At 41.9% G+C, this 10,128-nt stretch overlaps 1 protein-coding gene across 1 annotated transcript; it reads right to left on the bottom strand.

The window, feature by feature from the left end:
• Positions 1 to 4,225: 4,225 nt before the first annotated feature.
• FOXI1 (forkhead box I1) lies at positions 4,226 to 6,553 on the bottom strand. Its single transcript, XM_019506525.1, has 2 exons — positions 5,924 to 6,553; positions 4,226 to 4,961 (listed from the first exon to the last, which is right to left on the bottom strand). Exons 1-2 carry the CDS (start codon positions 6,495 to 6,497, stop codon positions 4,408 to 4,410), a joined length of 1,128 nt encoding a protein of 375 aa, XP_019362070.1. The 5' UTR covers positions 6,498 to 6,553; the 3' UTR covers positions 4,226 to 4,407.
• Between the last annotated feature and the right edge of the window lie 3,575 nt (positions 6,554 to 10,128).

Below are 10,128 nucleotides of genomic sequence, written 5' to 3'. Positions count from 1 at the left end.
ATGGGGGGGGGAAGGGGGGGGATCCTTGATTCCATGTGATAGACTCTTGGAACCCCTCAAACTGTTAATATTGTGGAGGTGGCTAGTCTTCGTTTTGGGGCACCCAACCCAAAAAGGATAAGCTTAGTATGCACTTATGTTGGAAATGCATCAGGGACATCTGAAAGTGGAGGAAGAAATATTGATGCTAGAAGACTGAGATTAATACAAATATTAGAGTTGCTGCAAAAAAGCCTAACAGCAGTTACACTCTAAACAAGAAAAACTGCTCAGAGCTTATTCAGCAAATATCCTGCTACAACCAGTGGAAAAGTACATTTTTGCTATGTTTAACTCTTGTTAGCATTGCACAGACAGCACAATTCTCTTCCTTCTCCTGACTCAATAGATCTGTTTACGTTCCAATTAGTTATGGAAGTCAAATAGTTTGTTCAGGTTTCGAAAGGCTTAATTTGAAGCTCATGGGGTTGCTGAAGTGTAATTGATAGTCCTTTTCAGCTTGCAAAAGATGTATTACTGTTGCTGAGGTGGGAGCAGAAAGGTATCTAACATGTCTGCCAGCGGTATTTGTACCAAAATCCTACTTTTTCATGTAAATTTGGAAGAAAATATTGAGAGGCAATAAAATAGAATGCCTGAAATATCATGTGTGTAGAGTCGCTTTCAAAGTGAAAAACATCCTGGAAGGAGGATCAAATATAGCAAATAAACAAGAACAAACCAGAGAAACTGAAACTACTGAAAACCTACTCCTAAGGTCTTTGCTAATCACTGGGTCTGTTAGGCTGGATGTAGGCAAAACGAGGGGCATATGCGCATGACACTTTAAAGCAGGTTAAATGCTTTTGCACCACTTTAATGGTGTCAGTGTTTGCACACATAGGTGGTGTATTGAGCAGTAATTCCAGCCACCGTAGTAAATTCGGTGGCATAATGTGCCTTAAATGACTTGGGGCGCAGCAAATTAAAACTCCTCTGAAGAGTTTTCATTTGCTGCCCTACAGCTGCGGCGTGAAGCACTGGGCTCCATGCAGCTCAGGGGCTCTGCAGGAAGCCCTGCAAGCAGCCTGGCAGCAGCACAGGAAGGCAGACTCCACCCTGGAGACTGCCTACCTGCCTGCCTGAGCTGCATGGAGGTCCGGTGCTTCCCTCCATGGCTGTGGTGCCCCCGAGACTGCCCAAACCGGTTGCCTATGGGTGGGTGCCACCTGGGGTGGGGGGGCCCACTGCTGCCATGGAAGGACGCATCAGTTCTCCCCCTCCCCCACTCCCAACAGCTCAGAGACCACTCCACCTGCCGGAAGCTCACCCTCCCCTCCCGCTGCCAAAGAGGCAAGTAAGTTCGGGTGTGTGCATGACACTGAGGTTTAAAGGGCCCTAAATTGAAGCAATGTTTTTAAAAACCGACTGCTTTGATTTAGGGCCCCTGTTTCGTCTACACATGCCCTTAGAGTAGCAAATAGGGGTGACATCTTAAGAGATGACAGTAGTGAGTGAAAGGGACCAGGAGTAATTGAAGTAGCTATGTGTTTGGAATGATTTGTACAGTTTTTATAGTACCACTTAAAAGAGAAGCTTTTATCTTGGCAGGTAATGTATTTTTAGGAGCACACTGAAACACATTAATTGTAAACTTACCAGTGGAAGATGTGATGTATTAACAAACTCTACTATATTTCAGAGCAAATGTTGAGGTAGGATGCAATAAGTTAGTAAGCATTTTCCCAGATGGCAAGTCAGGAATGTCATTTCAATGATCCTCTTAACTGAAAAGAACAAACAGCAATTGAGAATGAAGTGCACTTTGTTTTGTTTATTCAAAGGACAGATACATTTTGAGCAGGAGTAATAGAAGCTTCCCCTGTATGCTCTTGTTTCTATCTGTTCAGCATACCACAACATCTGAACTGATATTTCTTCAAACAGGAGGAGTATTAGACAGACTTTAACGTACCAACTTCAGTTACTACCAACAGTGAGGATGCTGCTTGTGATAGATGCCTCTTCATAAAGAACAGGAATACAGAGATAGCTAGCACATCACAGGCCAAACAGCTAGGAATAAATACATGTTAATGCCAGCTTTGGACAGAATTGAATGGGTAGAAGCCAATGGCTCAATATGCCCTTGTTGAATTTTTTTTTTGGACAAAGTGTTGACTAATAAAAATGAATTAGTGATAGTTATTTAAAACTTCCTTGTCATTTCTGCTTAAAATCATCACTCACCTCTATATGATTTGTAACATCTTCACATATTCACTGTTTAAGACTCAATATTAACACATCTGCATTTCCCTTTGGGTATGCTACAGGAGTTGATTTCTTCTTATGTCAGTTAAAACCTGAATATGGGCTGCAATTTAGGTGACTCTATTAAGCACTATCTTTTCTGAACTCATGAATGTGCAGGGTTGACATGAATACATTTTTCAGGCATTGAAAGACTTTCCAGAAAACTACAGGAGGGAGAATAGCTGTACCTTTGGGAAATGCTGCCTGCAGTTGTGTTTCAGGGCACATAATTTGCATTGGGTTTAAATGTGCTAATGCGGCATTTAGCTGTGGCTCATTCCATATGAATGTTCACCTGGTGAGCTAAAGCCAGCTAAAACTATTATAAAAATGTGATGAAGTTCTACAGGGCAAAATAGATGATTACAAAGCATGTAATAAAAATGTAATTTGGACCACACTGTGGACAATTTAGGGCCTGGCAAAAGCGAGTGAGATTTCCAGAGTTTCAAATCACTAGCACTGTTTAGCTCCAATACAGAAGCTAAAAGAGTAACTCTCATTTGGTAATAATTCTTGGCATAATATTTGTCTATTCTCTTAGGCATGCAAATTTCAGTTGTTTAGACATAAAACTACTTAAACATTTGATGTTCTTTGGATAAGGTCTACTTTCCTCCAGGTAAACCAAGCAAATTAAAACAGCATAAAGCACAATTTTAAGTGCCACGGCCAACAGTCAAATGTATTTTTTTTTTAGTAGTCCATCAGTTGAAATTATAACATGCACACGCATGCTTTTAAACACAAATGCTTTATTATTAAAAAACACTGCCTTGAATGGCCTGTAACAAAACTGTAACCAAAATACTTTTTAAAAAATTCAAGACACAGTGGTATTTGTCACAATACAATAATCTGCCCCCAGCCACCCTGAAGCACTTGCCAGAGCACAGTTGTAAATAGACTGTGTCACAGACTGTTCAGTTTTGGATGTTACACTATGCAAATATGGAACTTAATTGAGTCTTTTCGGTGCAAAATCTTTATTTAAACTCTTGTGACTACAGTAGACAAATATTTACAAGATCAGGAGAAACAACAGGCATCTTTCAATGGTACTTACATTTAAACATAACAGTTGTTTAATTGACTTTAAAAAACCCCCAAGAAAGTAGTCCCCGTCCCTCCCAGTGACTGCAATTGATGCCTGGGGAGATATAGCCTTTGAGGTGAAGTTCAGTGATATTTTAGATAAAGGTATAGATGGTGATACTGTTTTGTTTAGTGCAAACAATTGTGCTACTCTGAAACAAACATTTTACTGTCAGAAAAGCATGTATGTAAAATACACAGAATATGGTCCTATTTTCCTTATGTGAGTTGGCTCAGTGACATTAGTTTGTATATGTGCAGGCAGCAGGATGACCCTGTATTTTGAATTGAAAACAGTACATTTGATTTTCCTACAAAAAAAAATCCTTAATTTCAGTTATTTTCCCATTCAATTTTTGCATGAAGACTTTTATATTCAGCACCATAAATGCCACTTTCTGCCTCGCACCCCTTTGGGTACTACACAAGGTCAGAATTTGGCTGGTACCTTTAGTACATTTAGAATGAATCCAGGAATGGTGCTTGCCATTAAACTGCTGATGTTACCACAGTAACTAAGTACAGTATTGGCAAATACTGAGGTAACACTTTGATTAAATAGGTCTTATCAACCTTTCTTACTGTAGACACAGCTAACTGAGCTGCATTTGTGTTAAGGTTTTTCTTCTATAAAAATACCATAGCAAAATTACTGTGCTAACAAAAAATTCTGATTTAGACCAGAGCTAAGTATGGGCCTTTACTTAAGGACAACCTCTGAGTGGTGCAAGCAGCAGCTGTGTGAGTCATGCCCCACAACTCCCTTGCAATATTTTTGTTTTATAGGCCCTGGCCTTTCACAAATATATTGTCCAATACATGGCTGTTTTCTGAGTTGAGTCAGTCTTCTGTGTAGCAAGTTTGGGGCTTCAAGACACTTCAGGAACTTAAGATCTGCCCCTGAAGCAGGTTATACTGCAGGTCCCAGAGACAACACACTAACATTAGCCATCTACCCCAGAAGCTTTCCTCTCAAATATCCATCCTTCCCTTCTGTTTTGTGCAGTTCTTTTTTATTTAAACTTCAGTTCCCTCTCTAGGATACAAAGTAGTATTTGTACCAATACTGTTGTAGAAATGTGTGTTGAATTGATTGAGCACTGAATTGCTGTAGCCAAGGTGGCCGGAAGGCACTGAATTGGACCACTCTCCCAGACTATGGCTTGGGATATTAGAAAGTGGAGAGTATGAATTAAAGCCTACCATGTTCTGTCCCATTTTGTCAGCGGGCTCAGTGCTTAGTCCCAGGGGCACAGATCGGCTCACTGAGCTAGAGCCATTAACATACGCTGTCATACTGGAGAGGAAGCTGTTGAGACAGGGGCTGCTAGATGACGGAGGAGGAGACCGTTTCTCAGGTGAACTGTCATTTCCAGGTGAGGAGCTTTCCAAGACATCTTGGTGCTCTGTAGCCTTTGGGCTGCTACTCAAGGCACTGTCTTCAGATTTCTCAAGTGTGAGAGATGCTGTGCTGGATCCAATGTCAGACTTCCTTTTCCTCTTCCTACGAAAATTTCCATTGTCAAACATCTTCTCACAGTTTGGGTCCAGAGTCCAGTAATTCCCTTTTCCTATTAAGAGAGACAATTGCTTTTAAATATTAAGACCTGTATTTGTATAGTACAGAGCACATTCCTATGGCTTTATCTCAAGTTCAGTCTGTTTCACAGAAATCTAACATTTGATCGGCACACTGCACAAAAAAGAAAAAAGAAAAAGATCCTTCTCACTTAAGCCCAGCAAAGTCTAAAGGTTTGGGGATGATTTTTCTCTTCCTTGCTCACTGCAGTGAAATCAGTGAAAGTTTGGCTTGAGTAACAGCTTCAAAAACACTGTTGGTCATTTGAATTTATGGCACAAAGGAATCAAATTCTGCCCTGAGGCCCATTCCCTTTTGGCTTCAGTGTGATAGTGTGGATTACAAACAAGATAGAACAGAATCTGGCTCACAGTTTGGCCAGTTTTAAACGTCTCCCAAGTGATTACTGCTACAGCTGCAACAAAAAAAAAATAGCAAAGGGACTGGTAACAATGCAGCTCAGATTCTCTTTCTAAACTAAAAGTTGACTATTTAGAACAAGCAAGCAACCCACCTGCTCTGCTCTTGACAATTATTGGTGACTCCATAAAGCCAAAAAATTTCCACTGACGTATGTATCGGTCTCATCTCATTTCTATTAATTATGGATTAAGTTAGCTGTAGTACCATGCATTATGCCAAATGGCTTTTGAATATCTCTTGCTCAGCTAGACTGCTCTGCACTTGTTAAACTGTGTGTGCACAGCATACTGATCACCACTCAGGAAAACCTAGAACAGCCAAGAGTTGCCTTCCCTTCAGGGCATGCTTCATTAGAAACATAATGGGCCAGATTCAGATGTCAACCACAAAGGGAGAAACTCCATGAAAATAGGTGGGAGTTAGTTCAGATCTACTCTGAGGTAAGTGAGACAGAATCTGGCTCATTGTCTCGCTCTCTAAAATATGGGGGCAAATTGGGGAAAGAGGAGAAAGCATTAAAAAAATAAGTACCTGGGTCATCTTCATCTCTGGGCACCTTCTTGAAGCAATCATTGAGAGATAAGTTGTGCCGTATGGAGTTCTGCCAGCCTGCTTTGCTTTTATTATAGAAGGGGAAGTTGTCGGCCACATACTGGTAGATCTGGCTGAGTGTCAGTCTTTTTTCAGGAGCTCCGTGAATGGCCATGGCAATAAGAGCAGAGTAGGAGTAGGGTGGTCTGACCAACTTCATCAGCTCCTCTTGGGAAGGGAGAGGAAGCCAGCCCAAGTCAGTCCCCCCCAAACCATGCATGTTTGGCAAGAGCTGCCTTTGCATCCCATAGGACTGAGGGATGAAGGGATTGCCATTGGATCCTGGGAGGTATGGTGGCGGTGTAATGGAGGGTCCGTTTAGCCAGAGGTATGGGTTGGGAGTGGTATTGTAGTCCGCAGCCTCAAAGTTTGTAGGTCGTTGTGGGCTAGGAATATTCTGTGGATGGAAGAAGTTCTCATAGTAGAAGTTCATCTCGGGAGGTTCCTGGCCAATATTTGGAAATTGTGGGCTGCACCGTGGAGGAGAGTGTGTCTGCGGATCAAATGAGCTCATAATCTAGCCCTAGCCGTCTACCAAGTTGCAACACACCTGTGTTAGTCCTTCCCTGAGACAGGTGCATCATCTGTGCCCTTCCCCAAGTACTTATGCACCTGTAAATGTTTAGGTTTGTGTTCCACGCTCCGCCCAGTCGGCTCTGACTGGCTGGAGATCAGCATGATATCCTTTTTGGAATGCTGGCAGCTCAGGCCAGCGATTGAAGTCACATCAACCCAATTTGTGAGTTACAACTGTTTATCTTTTTAAATGAATGGAGGAATTTTCCACTAATATGATGCACACAAAGAAAGCTTAAGGTGCCTTGAAGTTAAAGCTCGTAACCAAGGATCCATCTCTTCATACCCTTTTAGAATACAAGGCCAGCCTTCAGTAATTTCTATTCTGAAGTAAAGCAATTATGTACTGCTGTTAGCCGCATTTTGAGATAGAAAAGGCATTCACACTATTCAGTCAAACTGTAGGTGTAGCAAAAAAAGGCCATACCTTTTTTCCCCTGGTGCAATTTTAACAGCAGGGTAATATGCACATTCCTCTAAGCACTCAGAAAACTATAACTCAATTCTGCAAATACCTGCTTTCATGAGTTGGTTCATTGATTTAGATGGAATTGCTCACTTAAGTATGGACAACCACTGTGAGAAAAATGTAAAGATCAGTCCTCAGACCTTTCCTTATAACTATCCAGAGTCAACAGTGGTTGGAAATATCCGCTGAGTCTTCTTTCCTAACTTTTCTATACCTGATTCTACAGGTGATCAGCTGGAAACAGGGACCTACCCAGTTAGGGTCCTCTTTTGGGGTTGGGGCATAGGTTTGCAGAACTTTCCCAACAACATTTCCAAGGGGGCAAGAACTAATTTTCAACAAAGCTCCCACTTTAGCTACATTGTAAGAGTTCTGTTTATACTGCTATAAATAACAAAGGGTTCACTAAAATCAGGTACTACTTTTAACACCCCCCCCCAAAAAAACCCTCCAACCCTAAGTGGCAGCTTATATTTATTTACACAGAGAAGGAAGAATAGTATTGCGATCACTTAAATGCCTTTGCCTGATGTGGATAACCCTTAGACTGTGTGACTGCTTGCTTTAGAGACTTAGCTATACTTTCACTTTGGCACTTACACAGAAGCTTTTAATTTTATTCTCTTTCAATATTTTCGTTACCCTAGTACCTGCTAGAAATCTTCCCCCATGCTTTTAGAATGATATGCCTCATCAGTAATATATTTACTTATTGATTTATTTCAAGATGATGTGTAGATAAATGCTTCCTGATGAAAGAAAGTTTTGAAAGTTCACTCTGTTAAGAAGCCAGTAAGGTCACAGGAAGGTTATGTGATTATGCAGAAGTTTTGGCTTTGGCACCTGAATCTGAATTCCTAGCTCTGCCACAAACCTACTTTCTGAGTTTGGCCAAGTTACTTAACCTTCTGGGCCTCACTTTTTCAGTTCTTCATGAGGTTACTGGGAAGCCCCGCACTACCTGCAGTGTGTTTTGAAATGCTTGACAGCAGTCAGTAGAAAAGCTCAGCTGAAAAATGCAGAGTAATGCAGGACAAGGCAACTTTCCAGTCCAACCGCACTTTTGCAAGGAACCTTGAATGAGTATATTACTGTAGTTGACTTAAAGCCAGTTTCAGTTAGTGAGAGTGTAGACAAACAAGTCCACATTTTAATTTGAACAACTATTCACACTCTTTCAAATAGCTCTTAGTGACAAGAAGAATGAAGAAGTGCAGGATAAAGAAGTGGCCACTTACCCTCATGAATGGCATGTAATGAAAAGGTAACTTTAAAAGCAGCCTGTTTTCTGTAAGTATCTAACGTGCTTGGAAGTGTGAGCAAAATGGCTTGCAATTTCCTGCTTAACATGATATTGTATGGGTATATTTTAAAGGTCCATATGCAACTCTGCTAATCTAATTAAGGCTAAGCTTATCTTTATTCACACAAGTAGCCCTACTGAAGTCAGTGAACTTAAGTGCTTGGGTTAGGGACTTTTAGAATTAATCAGTCTTCAATAGCATGAAAACCAGATCAATGGAAAATTCTAGAATCTACAAGCAAATTGTACTACAACTGAATTTGCTAATTCATTATTAGTATGCAGGAATAAAGGGCTTTAAAGAATTTTGGCATGCTTGTTTCAGTAAGCAAGGCTAGGGACAGACATTGCATTGCACATAGACTGGTTTAAGTGCTCAGAAACTGGTTTAAACCTGTAACAGAACAGATGTTCAGTGCACATAAACCAGTTTGAAAATGGCTGAAACTGGTTTGTGATAAACGTGGTTGAATGTAGTATCAGACGTAACTGACTTGGGTCAAACTGGTTTATGCAATGTCTGTCCCAGACCACTTGCTGGTTTCAGTTAAGTCAGATTCCTCCAGCATCCCAGCATGCTCTCTGGGCTGGACAAGGCTCTCTGCTCCACAGCAGGGCTGGCCCCTCCCCTCTGCTCCCTGGCTACAGCTCCATCAGAGCCTTGCAGGCACAGCGGGGTCTGTTGGCTTCCCTGTGCCCCATGTCCCACACCTCTCACCACTTGCTGCTTAAGCAGAGATCCCTTCCTCCTCTCTCCCAGATCACGGACCATAGCCAGCATGTGGTATGCTAGCTAATGCTGTGTAAGGCAGGTAGGACAGTGTCCTCTTAGGGCTTTTTAGAGCTAATCAACAGCTCAGCTGGTAATGTGCTTGCATTCCTTCCTTTGGAAAAAAAGGTGTTTAAGAAGAGCTTGAACTAAAGAATGAGGCTTTTTTTTCTGATGGGGGGCTAAATGCTGATAAGACAGCTGATAAATGCTCAGTTATCAAGGAGGGGAGAACCCTTCCCTCATCACAGTGGCCTGCCAGGCCCTGGCCATGCCCCCCTCAGCTCAGCCCCGTGGAAGGAAAAGGAGGGCTGCTCTAGTGCCCCTGGCTTCTAGTGTGAGCCATTGCAGGCATGTGCTGGCATTTTTTCAGTCCAGAGGGGAGGTCTGTGCAGTTACAAATTGATTTAGCCTAGCCAGGTTAGACTAACCTGCAAAGATTGAATCAACTCAGGCTTAAGCTTTTTAAATGTCTGTCTCTAGCTTAAAAGTCCAGCCTGCTGGAATGTGGGTGTTGGTGAGCAGTCTCTAAGGGCACTTTTACACTTGCTCGGGGGGGTAGGGGGGATGGACAACACAGCACTTTAATTAGACATACTTCGAGAGCTGTTCTAATTCAAGTGCTGCCACATCTTCTGTATCAGCAAGCATCCGCATGCTTCAAAATGGCAGTGAGGGTGCTTAGACTAAAGCTTATTTGATGAGCTTTAGTTCAAGCGCCCCCACTACCATTTTTGAACATGGGGATGCTGATACATAAGACACAGGAAGCTGCTGGAGTGTGGCAATTGCCACACTCCAGCAGACTTGATTAACTGAATCTGCTCCAACATGCTGGAATTCCAATGCATCAAAGCAGCCTCCATGCTAGTGTATTGGTGCCTCAAGTGTTTATTCCCTGGAGTGCTATATGCGCTTATATACAGCTAAAATACACTAAAATGGGTGTTTGAAATAACATGCTTTAAGAGAAAGCCAGGCTCTACAATGGAAAAAATAACTTGTGCAGAGACTCAAGGTAGTTGTAA

Source organism: Gavialis gangeticus, unplaced genomic scaffold (genome assembly GCF_001723915.1).
Source record: "Gavialis gangeticus isolate Ggan-Ray unplaced genomic scaffold, GavGan_comp1, whole genome shotgun sequence".
NCBI classification, from domain to species: Eukaryota; Metazoa; Chordata; order Crocodylia; family Gavialidae; genus Gavialis; species Gavialis gangeticus.
This window is presented reverse-complemented; position numbering and strand designations above follow the sequence as displayed.

Coding starts and splice junctions, on each gene's coding strand:
- FOXI1 (XM_019506525.1), bottom strand. CDS start 6,497: ATGAGCTCATTTGATCCGCAGACACACTCTCCTCCACGGTGCAGCCCA. Junction 4,962..5,923: donor CAGAGATGAAGATGACCCAG/GTACTTATTTTT, acceptor CTCTCTTAATAG/GAAAAGGGAATTACTGGACT.